The sequence below is a fragment of the Lissotriton vulgaris genome, chromosome 5, assembly GCF_964263255.1.
Source record: "Lissotriton vulgaris chromosome 5, aLisVul1.2, whole genome shotgun sequence".
NCBI classification, from domain to species: Eukaryota; Metazoa; Chordata; class Amphibia; order Caudata; family Salamandridae; genus Lissotriton; species Lissotriton vulgaris.
This window is the reverse complement of record NC_141693.1, coordinates 1,590,688,556-1,590,710,930: the sequence shown is the minus strand read 5'-3', so window position 1 is coordinate 1,590,710,930 and position 22,375 is coordinate 1,590,688,556. Positions and strand designations below refer to the sequence as shown.

The window sequence follows — 22,375 nt, the reverse complement described above, 5'->3', positions numbered from 1 at the left end:
GTCCAGGCAGTAGTGTCTTGCGAACGTATGCAGCGAGGCCCACATAGCAGCCTGATAGATGTCCTGCAAGGCGACTCCCCGGCCCAGGGCAGTAGTAGCCGCCGTGGCCAGAGTGGAATGGGCCCTCAGCCCAACAGGAGGCTCCTTTTTAGCCAAAGAATAGCATGCCTTGATACACAAGACGACCCACCGAGAGATGGTCCGTTTGTGCACCGCCCGTCCCTTCTTAGCGCCCACGTAACCAACAAAGAGTTGGTCATCCACCCGGAACTGGCGTGTGCGATCCAAATAGAAAGAGAGCGCACGTTTTGGGTCCAGACAGTGGAGCCTCTCTTCCTCTTTAGAGGGATGCGGAAAGAAGGTGGGCAAGGTAATGGACTGCCCGATGTGGAAGGTCGTGACTACCTTGGTCAGGAAAGAGGGTCTTGTCCACAACACAACCTTGTCCGGATGGACAGAAAGGATGGGAGGCTTGGATGAAAGAGCCTGGACTCTCTCACTCTCCTGGCAGAGGTGATGGCAACCAGGAAAGGGTAAGAAGAAGGAGAGGACAGTTATGAAGTGGCTCTAAGGGAGTGCACATCAGAAAAGTAAGTACACGGTTCAAGTCCCACTGAGGCATCACGAAAGGAACAGGGGGGAACATATGAGTGATGCCCTTTGAGAATCTATTAACAACCGGGGACGTGAACAAAGAAGGCTGATCAAGTAGCCTTAAGAAGGTGGAAAGAGCAGAAAAGTAGCCCTTGACAGTGCCCAGAGCAGAGCCCTGCTGGGCAAGAGAAAGAAGGAAGAGGAGAACCTCAGAAAGAGGGGCAGAAAGGGGATCCACAGCCTCTGCTGTGCACCATGCCACAAACTTGTTCCACCTGCAGGCATATACCGACTTTGTGGAAGGACGCCTGGCTGCCAGAATCACATCTCAAACTTCAGGAGGCAAGTCAAATGGCCTCCACTGTCGCGGCTCAATCTCCAAGCATGGAGGTGGAGACTGGACAGGTTCGGGAGGAGGACCGTCCCCTGCTGCTGCGACAGAAGGTCGTCCTGAAGAGGCAGACGAATAGGGGGATCGACCGACATGCTGAGTAGCTCGGGATACCAGTATCTTCGTGCCCAGTCTGGAGCCACAAGGATAACTTGGGCCCGGTCGTGCCTGATCTTCTTCAGCACTCTGGCAGAAGTGGTATAGGCGGAAAGGCGTACAACAGACCGCAGCTCCACTCGCAACGAAAAGCGTCTCTGAGCGAGTGCCGCCTTGGAAATTCCAACGCGCAGAACTGATGACATTGCACGTTCTCTTCTGTGGCGAATAGATCTAACCAAGGCTCTCCCCACCGCTGAAAGAGGCCTTGCGCCACGTTAGAGTTCAGACGCCATTCGTGATCCATCATGCACCGACGGCTGAGTTCGTCCGCCCTGGCGTTCAGGTAACCTGCCAGGTGTTGAACCACCAGGGTCACGCCCTGATGTTCCAGCCACTGCCAGAGGCGCAGAGCCTCTTGGCATAGGGTCCACAACCCCACCCGCCCTGTTTCTTGCAGTACCACATGGCGGTGGTGTTGTCCATGAACACTTGCACTACACTCCCCCGGACAGAGGGGAGGAATGCCTTCAGTGCAAGTCGGATCGCCCGCAGCCCCAGAAGGTTGATGTGAAGCCGGGACTCCGCCGGAGACCAGAGGCCTCTGATCTCCGCCTCTCCCATGTGGCCTCCCCAGCCCTGGAGGGACGCGTCCGTCACAACTACGTGCTCCGGTTGGGGTAGGGAGAGGGATCTGCCGCTGACCCAATCGCGGTCCATGAGCCACCATTGCAACGGTCTTGCAGTGCCCTCCGAGATCAAGACATGGTCGAACAAGTTGCCCTGATGCTGGGCCCACTGAAACTTCAGGTCCCACTGCAGAGCCCGCATCCGCCACCTGGCGTGATGCACCAGAAGGATGCAGGAGGCCTTCAGCTCCAGAAGCCGCAGCCTCAACCTGACCGAGACTCGGGATAACGGCTGAAAGATCGGAATCAAAGCCTGAATATCCCGAACTCGCTGCTCGGGAGGATAAACCCGAAACTAGCAGGCCAGAACCGCTCCGATGAAGAGGAGCTTCTGAGAGCGACACAGGTGTGACTTCAGCAGATTGATGGAGAACCCCAGCAGGTGCAGGAGATCCGCCGTAGTCTGGAGGTGGTTGAGGACTGTCTGGGGCGAGTCCGCCTTCAACAACCAGTTGTCGAGGTAGGGGAAGACTGAAACCCTAATCTGCGCAGATGAGCTGCGACCGTGTCCCACAGAGAGTGGGTGTAACGGCCTAAGAGGCACGCGGTGTTGACGGACCGCAGCCCTAAACTCAGGGAGGAGAATACCTTTTCCCTGTATTGCTCGTACCTGTTGGATTCCCGATCGGGGGGAGCCGTCGGGAATGCGGTCTCGGAGTTAGAGGCCTGGATGACCAGGCTCTCGGGGGTGGGGTGGGTGGACAGGAAGCAAGGGTCGCCCGGAGCCGGGCGGCGGCGTCTGGCCATGTTCCTATCTACAGGCTGACCTGTAGCGGGCTTGGACCAAGTGCCCAGAAGAACGTCAGACAAGGTCTTATTAAACGGCAGCAGAGGCTCGGCCGAGCTTGCCTGCGGTTTAAGGACCTCAGTGAGGAGGTTAGTCCTCACGGCCGCGACAGGGAGCTCCAGGCCCAAAGCCTTGGCCGCCCGCGTCAGCACCACACTATAGGCAGCCCCCTCCTCCGTAGCCATGGTGGGAGGGGAGACAAAACCAGTGTCTGGCGAGGTGTCCAGACCACTGGCCTCCCCTAGCTCACCTGTCCAGTCCTGATAAGACTGGCACTCCTGTGCCAGAGGGTCCTCAAACCCCTCCAAACCCCCTCGCCACCCATCTCCTGAGACTCAGGACCAAAGGATGGGGTCGGGTCATAGAAGTAGAAATCTCACATCGGCGTCGAGAGCGGCCCCGAATCGAGGGGGGGCGACACCCTGGGGGCCGGCGCCGGCAAGGTCATAAGGTCGACTGGCGACAACCCGGATCCGGACCCGGATCCTGCGGCACCGGGACCGAAGTCACCGGCGGCGTCGGGACCGAAGCACCCGGCGGCGTCAGGGCCGAAGCACCCCACCTGCTGGGGTCCCCGGGCCCAAAGGCACTGCGGAGCCGAACGGAGGAGTGAGCGACCTCATGGCCATGAGGAAGGCCTTGATCTCCTCCGGCGTCGCGTTCTGCCCAGGGACCGACGGGTATAAAGCAGGCCGCGACGCCCGCAGCTCCGACAGAGCCGCGAGGGCGGTGTCGCCCGAAACCCCGACCGCGTCACGCGAGCGTCGGGGGGAGTCGGAAGAGCGATGGTGTCTCTTCGACTTCTTGTGCTTACCTGAGTACTTCGAACCCGAAGACCGAGGATGACTCCCGGAGCTATGGTGGCTCCGACCCCGCGACCAGTCCCTCGACCTCCTCGCGGACCAGGACCTCGAGCGGCGCGGGGCCGACTGCCGGAGCTCGAGTCGCTTGCGGGACCGCTCCCGCCTAGCTTTAGACGTCAGGGCCCGGCAGTCGGAGCAGGCCTTGTCTTCGTGGTCGAGGCCCAGGCAATGAAGACACCGGCGATGGGGGTCGGTAACCGACATCAGTCGGCGCAGGGTTTAAACCCGGGCATCCCTACCGGCACTGTCGGAGTTGTTAGACTTCGAAAAGGATCAAAAATCATCAAAAAAGTTTAGTCAAAAATTGACTAAGGGGTACCACTTTTTCCGGATTTGCGCTTGCTGGCACGGAAAAAAGAAGAACCAACGTCAGCGTGCGATGGCGGCGTCTAAGTACTGTGGGGACGTCATCCCGGCGCCAACGACGGACGCTCACCAAACATACCACGGAGATATGAGACCCTCTGCAAGACCAAGCTTTCTCACGGAAACATGGCTAAAACCAGGTTCGGCACCAGACACTGCTACAACCATCCCCGCCTGCGAGGAGATTGTTAGTCAAGATTCGCAGCACAAGCCAGAAGGTGGAGTCACCATCATATAAAAAACTTCTCCCTGGGGAGAACCCTCATATACAGACCACCAGGACTCCGCCTCAATTTCGTCAGCGACATCGCAGACTTTGTCACACCCCTCGTCAAAGCCAGCACTTTTATCCACCTGAGACCTTAACTTTCACCCAGTAGACTGCACTGACCCAGGCTCTACAGCCCTTCTAAAAAATCTTGGAAACCTTGACCTCCCTCAACAATTTACCAAACCCACCACACCACCAGACACCTTTTGGACCAGATTTTCCCCTCAATCATCAAAATCACAGTCTACAAACCAGCAACTATAACCTGGATACCCTCCCCACATCATCACGGACCTACCACCATCGGAACCGCCTGGTGCAGCTGGAAAATCACAACTGGAAAATCATTGCAGCAGAGGAGTGGGCTTCCGCCCTCTACGAGCACTGGACCGATCACACCAGCAACTTGCTGAAAGCCATCAATAACCCCAACAGCTGGCTCACCACATGAGCAGACACCCTCTCTTCCCTCAAGCACAACCCAACAGCAAGAGCCTGACCACAGGTCAGTTGCTGCATAGTTTAACTCAGGCTGACGAAACACCACTGCAAGCAACTGGAGCACAATGGAAGACCAAGTAAGACACTGCAGATAAAGACATTATTATTATTATATTTAAACTTATATGGCGCAACAGCTACCCGGAGGTTTCCCGGCGCCTACGGACACATGCTAAAAAGAGGAGTAGTCATTGGAGCTTACTGATTTACATATTCAATCACCCTCAGGCGCTACCACCAGCAGATATGGAAAATCAAGTGCACAGCTCTTGCAGTACGCACCAATGCCAGCACTAACGGCATCGTCCTTCAAACCGGAGTCCGTCACCGCTGCAACTCAACTTCTCATAACAGCTGTTTAACCAACCCTGGCCTCGTAACCTGCCGTCACCACCACCAGAAGGATGTATGTCATTACAACGCATGCTTTTTCCACGCATGCCTTTACAACACAGGTTTTACAACGCAAGTCGTTACGACGACTTGCGTTGGGGGGCGCTGGATAGTGAATAGTTTAATTTACTATTCCAACTCCAGTCCCCGTGGATAGTAGGGAAGGTTTTGTATAGTAAATTAAACTATTCCCTATCCTACAGCGCCCTCCAGCGCAAGTCGTAACGACTTGCGTAGTAAATCCTACGTTGTAAAGTTACTGCGTGGAAAAAGATTCGTTGTAAAGGATGTTTCCCCCACCAGAATTGCTGCTACCATGAAGATCATCCACTCAGGGGCTTCATCTGACCCTCGCCCTTACCACACCTTCACCAAAGGACTCCTACCGATCATGGAATTGCTAACACCCATCCTCAACACCTCCACTGGCTCAGCCATATTCCTGGACACTTGGAAACATGCCACTGTCATGCCCCAGTCTAGAAACCATCCACTGACACAGCTACACTTTCCAACTACAGACCCATCTCCCTACTAGCATACCCTGCAAATGTATTGAAGAAGCTACTCAACCAATCACCTCAGTAACCACCAGCTCCTCAACGCCACATTACAAAAACAGCACTTAACACCACTACAGATGACATCTTTATGATCCTTGACAGAGGAGACCACGCAGCCCTCATCCTCCTGGACCTCTATGCAGCAGTTGTCATGGTTTCACACCCCATCCTCCTCTGGCACCTGTATGAGATTGGCATCCAAGGACTCACTCTCTGCTGGATTTCCTCCTTCTTAATGGATAAAACACAAGCTGTCAACCTTGCACCTAATCTCTCAGGAGTCCACAAACTCATTTGCAGAGTGCATAAAGGTTCATTGCTCAGCCCCACCTTCTTACACACATATATGATTCCTATGGTCAACACACATCAACCGCCTTTCCTATGCAGAGAAAACAACTCATACTCTCGCTCTCAGACAAGACTCCCAACGCAAGAAACAAGTTCACCGCCTGCATGACCAAAGTTGCAAATTGTCTCAAGCTCCACACCAGTAGTGGTCTTCATCAAGAACACCTCACAGAAGATTTGAGCTGAGACGAGGGAAGCATGCAAAAAGGTCTTCTGTCCAAGCTACGTATTTTACATTATGTTGGAGCTTTGGGGTGGTGGCTGGCACCGACTTGGGCTGAAGGCGTTATAAACCAAGCAGTACTTTTGTTGATAATTTTCAGAGCAAGCAAGTGTAAATTGAATGGCATGGCTCTTTAACATGATTAACAGTGTGGTATGAAAAAAACTTCGCAAACTAAGAAAATCTGTTACTCTAGATTCACCCGGCTCTTTAGGAACTAGTCTAGCACTCAACAGCGAGCTAATGACCAGACCAGGATGACCCTTTAAAAGAACCGTCACATTTCCCAGAGGTTCGAACACATCATTGATTGGGAGTAGTAGCCAAGCTAAACCTCAGGGTTCCCTGAACTCCTACAAGAAACCACTGGCCATCCCTAGTCTGCTGGACAATTAAATTCTATGTGCAAGCTGTAATATACATTGGTCCAGCTCTTTATGTCTGCTAGCACGACCAAGATTTACTCAGAACATCGCAGCCTTGGGTCTTTCTGAATTCTGAATTGCTGTGCATCTGAACTCTAACCATCTTTTAACGTAACAGGAGGACCTTAAAATTAGATCTTTTTATTTTCCTCTGAACAATCATCTTCCCTTTGGCACATTAATTGAGGAAGAATTGCACAATGTGAAGATCCTTTTCGGTAGTGAATGAATTCATCCATATGTACACTCATTCGATCTCATATAAACTACAATAGTCCAAGGTTGTTACTTTTTTGCACCTCTACAGTGGACAGCACAATCCCCACCTTAAGATTAACATTCACAGTCCCTGAGGACACTTCGTTCTACAAACATAGGAACCTACCTTGGGCACCGCAGCTTGGAACACAAAGTCGCTGATGTCGGCTGCAGTGGAGTTGCAGGCGCTAGTGGTGATGACCAGTAGTGGTGAGCTGGACTCAGGCCTCTCAAAGGTGAACGAGACCTGTAGTCCATTCTTGTTGAACACCATAAACGGCGGGATTTCTGCTACCAGGAAGAGAGAGAGCAAAAGAGGAAGATGTGAGATACAGAAATGAAAGGTCTGTCTTGCCTGTGTACTATGCAGGATGCTAGCTCTAAAGCTTTGCATTCTGCACCCACAGCTCTGGCATCCTCTCCCCGCAATCCATGTGGACCAGGACCTTACTGGTCTACCAAGAAGAGCTAATCTTGTAAAACAGCTAATTTACAAACTAGTCTTTTATACTATGCTTGTTACATACATAGGCAGACACAGCAAGGCCTATGACCAAGTCCTGTATGTAACAGACACAGCCAAGCCCTCTACCTGATATTACTGGGGCAATGAGACTTACTCTGACTGCAATGCAATTTGATGATGTCACTGGTGATGTCGGATGTGATTTGTGAGGTCATCAATCAGGTCATTTGTGGGTTTATCTGTGATGTCATGTGCTGAGTTATCAGAAATTAAATACATTTGTAGATAGAAATTGGTGTGTAGTAAACATTATAGGTAATTTTTAACGTTTTCTTTGATGAGACCGTGGCAACGTTATGTATTTAATTAGGTAAATGTATAGTTATTTCTGATCTGAAATTTGACACAGAAACAATAGTTTTCTTTAAAGGGGTTATGTAGCACCAACAAGTTGCATCATGTGATAGAGCACACCTGTTTTCAACAGAATGAGAATTACATTTCCAATTTAAGTTCAGGGATATTGCAACAACTCTTATGCTAGTACAGCGTAACTTTCACGTTTTCGAAAGGCATCATGTAAAACCCTGCAAGATAATACAATGTACAAACCTAAACAAGACTAGGCTGCCTGGAAACATTATCAATCTAGGTCCTTAAGAACAGAGAGGGTAGCCATCACTTGTGCTAAAAGGAAGCGACTATTGCCTTACCCCCACTACCATGAAATGAGAGAAACACCTTTTCTGGTGAACATGAACATAATCCCTTCCTGTGACACTGTTAAGAGTAGAATGGTACCTGGAGTAGGAAGCACCCCTAGTAGGTCCAGCAAGATCCCTCCATCAGAAGCATTCTGAACAACAAGAGGAGCCACTGGGATGACAGGGTTATTGTCAGACCCTCCTAGTAGGTCCAATAGATCTGTGACCTAAAAGTAACAAAGGCATGTTGGTAGTGATAACTTCTAAGACAAACTAGAGGATACAGCATTCACAAGGTACAAAGGATAACCATGCTAACATCAGAGCACCAGCAACACCATGCATGATTTCTGAAGGTGGGGTGGGACCCCATTTGGTTTGGCAGGACCACAGGATAGATAGAGGCCAACTGGCCTCGAACGTTGGGGTTGCTTGCCACGGGTGTCCTGGGGTTCTTCTTACTACGGCACTTCAAAGGGGGCAAAGTGAAACCCTGTCCACACCTGACTCTTACAGTAACAACGGCGAGCAGTCAAAACCCAAACTCTGGAGGACAGTGACACTGACACACCATCGCTAACACCATACGGTACAAGAGAACGTATATGGCTACTCAGAGGAGGATGGTACTTTCAGCACGATTGAAAAACCCAAGCACTAGGTTTGCAGTAGATGGAAGAAGCAGGACTGCACTACCAATTGCAAAAGGCCCTCTACGACGAAGGGGTGCAGGAGATTAGGTATGTCTACGGAATGGAGGACAGCACCCCCAGTTGGACAGCATCCCTTGACAACATGAGATGCAGGAGACAGAGAGGATACAATAATGAAGAAAGAAATCATTAGCAGCATCGCAGGAAATATACCAAAGCCATTAGATGGAGGAGCAGAGGTGTGCCCAGACAGAAGAGCGAGCCTAAGGCCTTGGCCATTGAAGGTTTATGCCTTTTGCATCAGTCAATGAAGCAGCAGTACAGCACTCCCTGACATTAGGCACGGTTAGACATTCGGTTCTTACATGACTAGAGTGCTGGATGGAGTTCAGTGGAGGGACTTCCTCTTTGATACTAGGCGGTTTCTCTTCTTTTCTGAACCCATCATCATCATCATCATCCTCATTTTCGCCAGATTGCCCTTTGTCCATTAACGGCATTTTCTCCAATACAGCCCCCCTAGAGGGGAAGGATAGAAGAGTTAAGACAAGAGACAAGTGAGGGGGGAAATGGTGGGGAAGACAAAGGAGGGTAGGAGGGGACGCAGATCAATGGGTGAGGAAGCGAAGGAGTTGGGAACGTTGGCGAACAAGCATTGGCAAAGCCAATGGGCCTCTCATGTGAGAGCTGTTGGCTTTGGCAATGTTTTGTAGCCATGCTGTACAACAGAGCGGATGCTTTACAGTGTGGCTACAACTCATTTTTAACAGTTCTATGACAGAATCAGGGCTGATGCGCTTCTTTCTTTTAAAGTGAATTAGCACTGGTTACATCATAGTCCTTTTTAAGAATTATTTTTGGCTGTGCTGAACAGCTGCCACGTTGCTATGCAGCATGACTCCAAATCAGTGCCAAAATTGGCAATGCCCATTCCGTACAGATTGAACAAAAGGCAATAGCAGAGGCAATAGTTTCTAAGGCAAGACCTATTGGGGAGGCCAATGCATGTTAGGTCTCAGCATAACACCCCTGTGATTCTGAGCAAATCAGTTACTCTCTCCAAAAGTGAAAAAGAAACAAATATATGGCATTTGGAAGAAAAATCCTATCACATAAAGAAAGCAATTGCGACAATGTCCATGTCTTAGTGAAAATACTTTTGGAAGCAGATAACATCTGGTGTCTCAATAAAAGGTGACAACACCTATTTGAAGTGCATGTGGAATAATAAAACATAGCTACAAATGGCAAGAGGTTCAACAAGTATGGCATGGAAGAAGAAAAAATAAAAATAGTGCCTCACTCACAGCGCAGTCAGCGAAATGACAGTAATCAAGCTAAACATTCAGTAATTGGTCCATGCTATAGCTGAAAGACGAGGAAGTGAGGCCAGCATGCTCTGGCTAATTAGAAGGCAGCAAATAAGTATGACAATGAAGCCAACAAACGTTGGGCAGAGGGCGGTTGCATTCCCCTTGTTGTATACAATATGTCTCGAAAGCGAGAGCGCATGCGCCGTCGCAAGAGAGTCCTTAAAACAGGAACCAACATAGGTAACAAAATTGCATCTAACTCCATGGGCTTGTTCTGCTGTTGGGAAAGCGGACCATAACATTTTCCCCAATGGGGTGCTCGCTGCTGACATCTGCTCCAGATTAGGATCTTGGTCTTATCAAACCCAATGAAATGAGTTTGTCCTCATCCCTGGCAGACTAAAAGTGCACCTCTCCATTCAATTGGTGGGATTGTCCACACTCCTGAGTAACTTTACACCAAAGACAGCAATCAGCCTATTTAGTGTTCCTCCTAAACCTTAGTTTTTTTAGCTGAGCTGAAAAGCCACCCGAATAAGCTTTCATTTTATGCGAGATCCTTCCTCTCTGTAGCGATGCTGGCAACGCACCAAATTATATGGTCAAGTGGCTAAAATCAGGGTAATGGGCCAATCCACCCGGGGACAGGGTATGCTCAGACATGAGTCCCTTGCTCACTTTGCCATTGGATTCAAGCAAGCCGGGCTGAAGACGGCTGGAATGCCAGAAACCGGTCCTCGGTAGCTTGTTTCCAGGGAAGACATGGCTTGGCAGTTCGGGCTGGACTGTTCCCATGAGGCACAGGGTCAGACTGATTTGCATATAGCCATGTCTGAACTGGGGTTGCAGAGTGGGCTAAAGAACGGTGATGGATTAAACCCAGATCTTTTGACTGGGTGTGAGTGTTTGATTGATTCAGATGCTCCGTCCATCACCACCCCCTTTTGTACCGTAATCCACCCGGGGACAGCATATCCCTTTAATCTGTAATTAGATGCAAGGTTAATTTCTGGGGAATCATCAATGTCTATAGAGTGGAAGGGCTTGTCCTAAGAAACTTACATTGATAGCGGAAAAAGTCAGTTCAACCCACCTTAGTGTCACTTGGCCACCTCTAGCTTCTCCCTGGCAGGCCTACAGTGGGCACAGTGATGTATAGCCAGTCACGTCTGTTAGACTGTTATATTTCCGATGCTCCTGTCTTCTTCTAACTGATTTTCATTTTGAATGAAGTAAAAATCTGAACTCTTGCTTATCCAGTTTATGGTTTGAATGTGAGCAAATCAGCCCCATCTCTACTTGTATTTGAAGGTACCAATCCATCACGAAGACCTAATAACAATGGTCACAACTGCTATATAAAATGCCAATAATGTATCAAAATGCAATTATCTTATTAGGAACGGCACCTACAGTTCTCTGCATCTCGATCTAGTTGGCAAACGAACATACAGCAATAAATAACACAGACTAACTTGTAATGAACGACATCTGCCTGCGTAAACCTGTCAATATGTGCTTTTAATGAAACTTTGACATTCCCCAGATCATTCCTTAATGCAGTGGTCTAAAAACTTTTTAGAACCACAACCAACTTTTTAGAACAACAAACTTTTGCGACCCACTTAACTTCTATAGGCGTGGAGAGGGGCTATTTTTTAATGTTACCATAGCAGTGTGCGGCAGCGCATTATCATTTACAGGCAGCACATTTTCCACTGAAATGGCCATTAACTTTGCACAGACATACCGTTTTATAGATAAAACTATTCAGCACTCAAATGATGTGTGGAAATCGGGTTTCTGTGAATATGCACCATCTGTGCATCACCAAGCGTCTTAATTTGTTTTGATCCATTTAAAATGCATGTTTCCAGCACACCCCCTCCCCCCCCCAAAAAAAAAATTGGCTTCATTTTTGCTTTCCTAGCTGCTGAATCCATACTGTTCATTTACAGGTATTTACATTTTGTTATATATTGCAAAAAAACACATCCAAAAACTTTCAACCTTTCTGCACTCCATAAGATTGTCACATAATTCACTGTTAAATCTCCTCTCACTTTGCAGTCAAAGAAAAAGAATGTCGACACCATTCCCTGTGTTAAAAGAACAAGTAGTACTTTATCAGAAGACATAGCCTGACTTTTGACCTCTGTCTTTGAAGCACCGACAAATGTAACAAGATAAACGCAGAATGTAAAGGCATCTTTATGTATTACTCATACGTTCCCAACCCACTAAAAATAGGTTCAGAACCCACCAGTGGGACGCTGACCCACAGCTGGGAAACGCTGCCTTATTGCCTCACTACTCCAGGCCTCTCTGTTTTTCCTACTTCTCCAGCAAATGCACATGCTCCCATTCTTCCCCCACTGGTAACACTGCCACCCTAATTTCTCTTTCCTAGGCGAGTCTAGTAGTCCATACCTCATATGGTCATATTTTTTGAACAGGGCGTTGTATTCCACAGCCCTCTGCTGAAGTTCCACGTCAATGCAGCTACCATAGATAGACACCACCTGCCGGATCCGGCTGAAAGGGTGACCACATGAAATACATTACTACTTTATCTGGGCGTGAGGGGCATGCACAGTTAGAAACGAGCATTGGCAACAACATTCAGTCCGGCTCTAGCAAGCGTGCAATGTTTTTGCAGCTTTATTTGGCTAACACATCAATTTGGCAAACATTTAAAAATATAATGAGGAGTGTCTCCACAGCCCAGGCTAACCAGCCTTAGCACTGAGGTACACTCCTTTTTAATCAGCTGTGAACATATGACGTGGCAAAAGGATGTCACTCATAGCGCAAGATACTCAATGGATGAAGTGGGCTTATCCATTGCACCGTGCTATATGCTGTGGTAGGCAGGAGCATAATGTGAATGACACTTGAACAGATCAATTGATGAAGAACCAAAAGCACCTGCATGCATGCATTATTTTAATTATTACTGTTTTATTAAACAAGACCTAAAGAGCACTACAGCACAGATAATGCATATGGAGAAGAGAGAAAAAAACCAAGAGATTGCAAGAAAAGGCACTGAGCATTCAGAAGGGAAAAAACCCTAAAGGGAGACTTACTCCACGTTCTCTCGGAGGCGCGTGCTCAGCTTCATGATGGCTGTAAGTGCGTATGCCCTTGTTGCGGGCAGCGACATGTGCGACTGAAGCACTCTCTCCAAAAGGTCCAGGACATCATCTTCTGACACCTGGGATAAAGAGCGGGACAAGTAGTCAGTCATCACTGAGAAATAAAGCTTTTGCTCTCCAACACAAAGCGCACTCAACTCAATCGCCTCCCCAACACAAAGCGCACTCAACTCAATCGCCTCCCACTGCTTTTTCTTGCACCGGGCTCAGGTGGCTGCATCTGTGAACAGTCTCTGTGATGTCTGCCTGCCATGGAATAAGCAGTGTTGTAGAAATCAGGCCCTATACGATCAACCGTCTATGGGGCTTGTTCTGCATGTCACCAATGGGATTTCTGAATGCTAGGGAGTCCCTTTCCTGTTCTGGCATTAAAAGATGGAGGACTACACATGCACATCACAGGGATCAGGCTGCAGCATGGGAAGCTTTAAACTACATCACCCTCCCACAGCCCTCCCTTGTGAGCGCTGGACATATGACGATGTAAAAGAGGAAATCCACTGAGCCAAGAACCGTTCACAAATGGCACTCTACAGATGCTCAGTTCAGATGGTCACTTCCTCGTTTTGAGCCCAGAATGTAGGTTATCAAGGGGAGGAGATGCTGGTTGAGGGTGAATACCTTCAGTTTGGGATTTGCCCTCTAAATAGAACTCTCTATTGTACACAGGGAACAGGTTCAACTTGAACTGGGCCAATACGACAAGTCCCACAATATAAAAAGAAGGTAAATATAGGTGCTGGACTGGAAGCTGCGTGTCCAGGTGATATAGTGTCACATGGGAAAATCAGTGAAGTTCAAACCCAATGAAGGTGGCTTGGTGAGGAGAATTGAAACACTGAACAGCCCCACTTATTACTTTCTCAGGCATTTCCTACATGCAAACATCTAAAAATACATCTGCACCGTCACTCAACCTAACCCAAACCCCGTGCAAACATCCAATCATACAACTGCACCGTCACTCAACTCAGCCCAAACCCGGTGCAAACATCCAATCATACAACTGCACCGTCACTCAACTCAGCCCAACCCCGGTGCAAACATCCAATCATACAACTGCACCGTCACTCAACCCAACCCAAACCCGGTGCAAACATCCAATCATACAACTGCGCCGTCACTCAACCCATCCCAACCCTGGTGCAAACATCCGATCACAACTGCACCGTCACGTCACTCAACCCATACCAACCCTGGTGCAAACATCCAATCACAACTGCACCGTCCCTCAACCCAACCCAAACCCGTGCAAACTTCCTAACACAAGTGCACCGTCACTCAACTCAACCCAGACCCTGTTCAAACTTCCAATCACAACTGCACCGTCGCTCAATTCAGCCCAAACCCGGTGCAAACATCCAATCACAACTGCACCGTCCCTCAACCCAGCCCAAACCCTGTGTAAGCATCCAATCATACAACTGCACCGTCACTCAATTCAGCCCAAACCCGGTGCAAACATCCAATCACAACTGCACCGTCACTCAACCCAGCCCAAACCCGGTGCAAACATCCAATCACAACTGCACCGTCACTAAACTCAGCCCAAATCCGTGCAAACTTCCAATCACAACTGCACCGTCACTCAACCCAACCCAAACCCTGTACAAACTTCCAACTGCACCGTCACTCAACCCAACCCAAACCCTGTACAAACTTCCAACTGCACCGTCACTCAACCCAAACCCGGTGCAAACTTCCAATCACAACTGCACCGTCACTCAACTCAAACCCTGTGCAAACTTCCAACTGCACCGTCACTCTACCCAGCCCAAACACGGTACAAACATCCAATCACAACTGCACCGTCACTCAACCCAACCCAAACCCTGTGCAAACTTCTAACTGCACCGTCACTCAACCCAACCCAAACCCTGTACAAACTTCCAATCACAACTGCACCGTCCCTCAACCCAACTCAAACCCTGTGCAAACTTCCTATCACAACTGCACCATCACTCAACCCAACCCAAACCCTGTGCAAACTTCCAATCACAACTGCACCGTCACTCAACCCAACCCAAACCCTGTGCAAACTTCCAATCACAACTGCACCGTCACTCAACCCAACCCAAAGCCTGTGCAAACTTCCAACTGCACCGTCACTCAACCCAACCCAAACCCTGTACAAACTTCCAATCACAACTGCACCGTCACTCAACCCAACCCAAACCCGGTGCACACTTCCAATCACAACTGCACCGTCACTCAACCCAACCCAAACCCTCTGCAAACTTCCAACTGCACCGTCACTCAACCCAACCCAAACCCTGTACAAACTTCCAATCACAACTGTACCGTCACTCAACCCAACCCAAACCCTGTGCAAACTTCCAATCACAACTGCACCGTCACTCAACCCAACCCAAACCCTGTGCAAACTTCCAATCACAACTGCACCGTCACTCTACCCAGCCCAAACACGGTACAAACATCCAATCACAACTGCACCGTCACTCAACCCAGCCCAAACCCGGTGCAAACTTCCAATCACAACTGCACTGTCACTCAACCCAACCCAAACCCTGTGCAAACTTCCAACTGCACCGTCACTCAACCCAACCCAAACCCTGTGCAAACTTCCAACTGCACCGTCACTCAACCCAACCCAAACCCTGTGCAAACTTCCAACTGCACCGTCACTCAACCCAACCCAAACCCTGTACAAACTTCCAATCACAACCGCACCGTCACTCAACCCAGCCCAGCCCAAGTCCCAGCACTAGTGACTCATTCTTCCTTCCTGGTAAGAAGGCCCTGTTCCTCCACATTTCCTGGACCCACTTACAGCGGGAGCTTTGAGCACCTTGAGGGTCTGCAGGAGGAGAACCTCACAACATACATCTAAAGACGTGAGCTAGTCTCCATGCGCACTCTCATGTTGGACCCCTACAGTCTCAATCAACGTGGACCAGCAATGGAGGGCCCTTGCACCCCTTCATGAGCCCCCCCGGTCTCTGGGCTCACAAGCACACACCTGCACACTGCCTGCCTTCCTTTGCACAGCCCTTAGAATGTAAAAAAAACTGCAAGGTGCTTACCTCGACAGGCTCGGCCTCCTCACAGGTGCCCTGCAGAAGCTGGTCTCCATACTCCCCGATGCACCAGGACGCCACCTGAACCAGCGGTTGCTGAGTAGAAACAGTGTAAGACAGTTAGTAACTTGTGGGGGTCAGTTCTCACTTTGCACGCTTACCAACATTAACCAGCACTCCTGCAACGGACATGATTTACAAAGAACTACATGGATTGACAAAGTCAAGCGTGGACTGGCGGGGCCAAGACTGGTTCCTTGGTTCCTTGGACCCTGCTGACCCAGTGGTCCCCAAAGGGTCCCCAATGCATCGGGCCGGACCCCCTGGCTTGGCAGTGAATAGTTAGGAATTGTGGTGAAGTGTGCCCCTCTCACCCCTGGGCGCTGGCGCCAGTGCATCAGCTATGCTGTGTGGAGACCACGCTGCTTCCATCCCTCACTCAAGTAGTGTGCGCATTTTGCCCCACGGTCTCGCAGCACTGGACTCGGGTGTCTGCAGGGGGGTGGTCACAATTTTAGGACAACATCCTGGCTGATGTAGTGGGTTTAGACGGCAGACGATGGTGGCCATGTGTGAGGACTCAAAAGCCACCCGGTACCAAGAGGGTATTGGCTGGCCTCATTGAGTGGCCTCAAAGTTATTAAAAGAGATAACCTCAATGGTCACTCAGAGGGAAAGGGGGTCGCATTATTTTACAGATGAGCAAGATCTCTTTGGTCATCCTAATAGAGGACTTCAAAGGTCACTAAACAGGAGCAGGGTCATAACAGATGACCTCTAAGGTCACGGGAGAGTGATGCCAAGTTCTTATGTTAGAGAACATCAAAGGTCACAGAACAGGAAATGTGTCTTGGATCATGGTAGTTCAGGGGCTCAAACGTAAGAAACAATATGTTGAGTTGTGATAAGACAGCACTGGGAGGAACGGGATGCTTCAAGGGGAGCGGTGTTACCACTGGACACAGGAGGCGTCCGCAGTTAAGCTGTAGCTCTTTCCGGGGGCCACATCTCGAGTAGTGTGCGGAGTGCTGGGTGTGCCACGTGTATTGTGGACACCTCTGGAGACCACACTTGGAATGTTGTGTCTCACCCTGGGTGCCACCCTTTATTTTATGGTGTTCTGTTCTGGGCGCCAGCTCTGTAATAGTGTTTAGTTTTGTCGATCGCTGTTGGAGAAGGTCACACGGTGACTTCTATGTCCCCAGCATGGTGTCGAGATACTGAGCCCACGTCTGCAGTGCTGTCTGCAGCTACGGGGGCTGCGTGTGCCGACATTCTACGTGTCTATTGACCTCCGTCCCCAACTTGTTTTCCATCCTTTCCCCACCATATCTAAGGTTCCAAACATGTTCTGGGCGGCCGCACGTGCGTGAAACATGGAACAGGGGCGCCATCTGCTGGCATGAAAAGGGTTCTGCGAATCTTGGAGCGTATCTTTCAGGCCCGTGAACTCACCTGTGAAATGTCGTCCTGGATGGCCGCGTAGAGCTTCAGCACCGTGTACCCGTGGAGTTCGCTGGCGCAGCTGATCAAGTGGATCAAGTTGGATACTGCGTCGTCTCGCACATACCCACCGGCCTGAGAAGCAAAGAAGAACACTCAGCACAGCCAGGCTGTAGAGACAGACCACAAACACCGTCTTCTACTAAACCATGAATTCACCAAAGGCCAGGGACAACGGAAGGGACATCACACGCCATTTAAACTTTACTTTCACTCACACGCGCATCCAACCATCTTGCCTTCAGGAAACGGTTGAAGACCTATCTGTTTCGTAGAGTGGTGATCGCCTGTCCTTGGTCTAAAGCGCTGGGATGCCTCCGGGTAGCCATGCGCTATATAAGCATGTACTCATTCATTCATTCACTCACGCGCATGCATACATACCCCCCCCCCAACCCCCGCAAACCACGCTCCCGCCCGCAAGCATGCACACAACATACATTGGAAACCATCTTTTGCATACCTCAGCTCCAAGCGAGGGTCACATTCCAGTTAGTTGTTATGTTATGTTATGTTATTAATTTTTTATATAGCGCACGGATGCCGCAGCTAAGAGGCGTCCCGGCGCTTGGAGATCTGAATAACACAACACGAATGAGAAGGCAAGAACAGAAAAACAGACTAGACTGTGGAGAAGAGGAAGGTCTTCAAGGTCTTCCTAAAAAGAAACAGATCAGGGATTGAACGGAGTGGAGCTGGAAGAGAGTTCCAAAGGGCAGCCGCCAGCACTGAGAACGAGCGACCACCCATTCTAGCCCGTTTAAAGCGGGGCACTATGGCGAGGTTCAATCCAGCAGAGCGAAGAGCTCTAGCAGGAACATAGTGTAGAATAGTCTGTGAAAGGATCGGGGGAGAGGCTAGTTTAAGAATTTTAAAAGTTAAGCAGAGGGCTTTAAACTTAACTCTCTGCTCAATCGGAAGCCAATGAAGATTCCGGATGGTTTGGCGAGCTGAGACAAATTTCGAGTTGTAATATAATCCATTCTTAGTGGACTTGATTGGACATTTTGCAGACACCCAACTCACAGCACCCAACTAAGCGGAGTGGGAATTCCTAGCAGACACGAAAAGACTGTTGTCTTGAGGCAGACACTTGCAGTCACATTGCATTTCCCCATTGACTTCGTATACACAGCAGCAGTTCCTGAAGATGCAAGTGCTCCTGACTTTGACCCTGCTGAGTTTCATTGCTCCATACTACCCACAGGCAGTAGTAGCCGGGGGTTTAAGTGTGGCAGATCCTGCCAGGCTGCAAGTAATTAAAACCTGACTTTGAAGCGGGTCCCTACCAGGCCCTACATGCAAGTCTTTAACTTTACTAGCAAAAACACTGATCGATTGCTCAACAGTGACTGTAAAAGCCCTTAAGATAATCCATGTCAATAATGCAGTCTCTGCTTGCCTTTCTAATGTTTTACTTCATTTGCATTCCCTAAAAATATTTCTGTATACGAGATGTTGCTTTTCTGTAGTTATTTTTAATACAACATATATGCCTTTTGTATTGTGCTTATGAGTCACCTATAGGTGTCTAGGTGAGTTCAGGTAATGGGTAGATGCTTACAAGGACACATGAGAGCTCTGGAGCTCAGGCTAAAGGCACTGCAAGTTTCTTATAGTGCCTGTCGTGGGTCATAAAAGTGCACAGACAACATATTCATCCATTGCTTGGCCTCTCTGCAGAGCGGATAGAATGAGGGTCATGTATGTGTCAGCTGTAATTGCCAGTTTATATGAAAGTGTGTGAAGGAATGCACAGCTGTTGACATATGGACAGCTCCTAATTAAAAAAGACCACTGGCAAAGTCAGTAGCTCTGGGATTAAAGTTAGCACATTAGGGGAAGATATTCAGGAGGGAGGCAGCAGGAGCGGACATAGAGGGCTATAGCTGTAAAGTGCAAGTTTTGATGAACCGCATTAGGTGAGAGAAGAAAACTCTACCGGGCTGAGCCAAACCATGATTGACAAAGTCTCCAGCCAATGGCTGAAAGACACTTGTAAAAAAAAACAATGGTTAAAAGGGAGATCAAAAGTTCACTCTATATATGCTGTCAGCAATAGGTCAGCTTGAAAAACTGTCAAAATCCAGACCTAACAATGCTGCATTTACGGAAGGGAAGGGGGGAAGAGAGAGTGAGAGTGCGTGTAATTATGAGGGAGAAAGAGAGTGAGAGAGCATGAGCACATTGGGGAGGAGGCGATGCAAGAAAGTATATGCAGAAAGAAGAACAGAGATAAGAGTAAGACAGTGACAGAGGCGAAGGAGATATGAGATATGTAGATGGTGGGTTTTAGAAAGAAGCCGAGAGAAAAAGAAAGGGAGTCTATCAGAGTGAGACACTGTAGAGGAGAGTGTTGTGAAAGGAAAAAGACTAGACAGACTGAGACACTTCAAAAACATTAGCCCAGCACAATCTTTAGTAATGTTTAATTCACTGTTTCATTCGCAAGAAAAGGACTATTGTTACCTATTTAACTGATACTTCTAACGACGGCTATCTTGTTTTTAGAGAATATCTATCATTGTGTGATTTACAAACTGCATATGCATTTATTCGATTTACCTGTACGGTAAGGAATTTAACTATGTTATTGTAATTTTTTTCTGTTATATTATTTGAATATTCATACCCTATATCCAGCTATGCCGTACCATTGCTTGCACTAATTTGCTTGTGGACATTTTTCTGTGTTGCTTAAAGGGAGAACTTAGTACTGGATATGAAGGACCTTGCTTTCCTGTTGATGGACTAACTTGCACATAAACTACTGCTGCTACATAGTTAGAATTACTGTTACGTAATGCACTTTTAATGAATTGAAGTGACTCTACTTTATTGTTAATACATTTCTGTCTTTGAAATATATTCTTTCTACTGTGGAAATGATCTGAGTTTGTATTTTAACACACTTATTATGCTATAATTGAGTGCATACTTTATGCGAGCCTCATTGGAGATCCAAATCTTAATAAATATATTGAATTGAATTGTGTGATAACTCTGAATGTAATAACAGAAAAGTCACGGAGAAGCCCCTACATACTGGTAAGGTTGGATTAAAAGAGAATCCCAGGATGTTAATTTACACGTTTTAAGCCACTTCCTTAATTACGTACATTGCGTCGCTTGGAAAGGATATCTAATGAAACTTCTTTGGCCCCGCCCCTTTTAGAGACCCCCACCCACCCCACTTAAAGCACTTAGTTGCAGTGTGTAAAAGCACAGCATGTACAAGCTGTCTGGGTCACAGCTCTGCAGCTGCAAGGGATGAACACTTCTGACGTGCACTGCTGTGTTCCCTGCTCATGTACCTCTCTATCAAATATATGCTTCTTTGAGAAGAAGAAAATATATATATATATATATATATATATATATATATATATATATATATATATATATATATATATATATATATATATATATACGGACTCCTCTCGATCAGGAAAAGGATGACGAGCCACACCACCAGGTACCGGAAAAGTTGTTTATTTAGGGCATAAACAAACGACGCGTTTCGAGCTCACGGGCTCTTGGTCACATCATATATATATATATATACACACACACACCTACCTACCTACCTACCTACCTACCTCCCTCTCTGGCTGGACTCTGGTATTTCCAGAGTGTCACCAATTGTGCTAGTGTACCTGAAGTGTGAGGATTTAATGTTCCCCTTTAGCTACCACTGGAGTGCAACCATAGCGCATACAAGCCCCCGGCTAAATCTCTGCCCTTGCCCAGCGCTAGCCACCCCCAGGGCCCGGAGAAACAGCCTGACAACCACTAATGTAAGGCCTTCCTGTGAGGGGGTGAGATCCCCGTGCACACAAGCTGCGGCTGCATGCTACAGAGACAACATTCAACTGATTCAAATGAAAGACTCCTGAGGGAGTGCACACAGCACACAACACGAAGACGGACAGTTTCCACACACATGAAAAGGAACGGGTCACTGCAAACACCCAGAACGGTATATGAGGGGGGGGGGGGGGAGCAGGCGGCACTTACCGTGGTCAGCACCTGCATGATGGTGTCTATGTGCCAGCGCTTGGAGGGTGCGAACCTGAGGCAGGAGGCGTCAGCGAGGAGAGAAAATGGGAGAGACGGAGTTACAGCAGTTCAAACACTCAGCCAAAACCAGCTTAAAACTCCTCCACGTCCAGCGTCGTCCAGAATTACCCTCCGGAGAGCCCCTCAAAGGTGCTCCGGGTGTTTCACTGACTTGAGAAAACTCGAGTTTGAGAAATCACCAAGAGAGAAGAGGTCCTCGAGGGGTGTGCCAGCTTCGTTAGGCTACCATGAGGCCCGCTGCGCATGCGCAATTGGGACACGCGACAGTACGGAATTCTGAGGCCTCCCTGGATATAGCTGTAGTGTGGAGTCCAGGGCTTTAAGTGGGATGAAAAAACTGGGGGGTCTCTCAACGGTGCGTTGACCAATGCCATTACATGCGTGGCTTAAAAACACAAACTAAAAATCTGTGCTTACGATAGTGTGCCCCCCGACTTGTATTTTGCGGTTTCTGTTATTGCATCCAGTTATAGGCTACAATAGGGTGACCAGATCTGGAGAACCAAAAACAGGGACTTTTGGGGAAAACAGAAGGACTACATTTTTTCATCCACAGAATGACAGCTGCCATCAATATAGAATAAAAGAAGAAGCTGCATTAAGAATGTAAATACAATGTAATTTCTACAATCAAAATCATACCTATTAATTAACTTGCTTACTTAGAACAGTTGGTAACTAGAAAAGCT

The 22,375-nt window shown here is 48.4% G+C and overlaps 1 protein-coding gene across 4 annotated transcripts in view; it reads right to left on the bottom strand.

Moving 5' to 3' along the window:
• AP1G2 (adaptor related protein complex 1 subunit gamma 2) overlaps nt 1-22,375 on the bottom strand; it is a 130,068-nt gene that overhangs the window by 16,057 nt on the left and 91,636 nt on the right. For 2 of the 4 annotated variants that reach the window (XM_086923703.1, XM_086923702.1), the window contains exons 13-20: nt 21,624-21,678; nt 17,559-17,681; nt 16,110-16,199; nt 12,997-13,124; nt 12,338-12,442; nt 8,960-9,113; nt 8,039-8,168; nt 6,899-7,062 (exon numbers count right to left, since the gene is read on the bottom strand). In XM_086923703.1, coding sequence (XP_086779829.1) covers nt 6,899-7,062; nt 8,039-8,168; nt 8,960-9,113; nt 12,338-12,442; nt 12,997-13,124; nt 16,110-16,199; nt 17,559-17,681; nt 21,624-21,678 — 949 coding nt within the window. The remainder of the gene's footprint in view (nt 1-6,898; nt 7,063-8,038; nt 8,169-8,959; nt 9,114-12,337; nt 12,443-12,996; nt 13,125-16,109; nt 16,200-17,558; nt 17,682-21,623; nt 21,679-22,375) is intronic. The other 2 variants (XM_086923705.1, XM_086923704.1) reach the window with 1 other exon arrangement.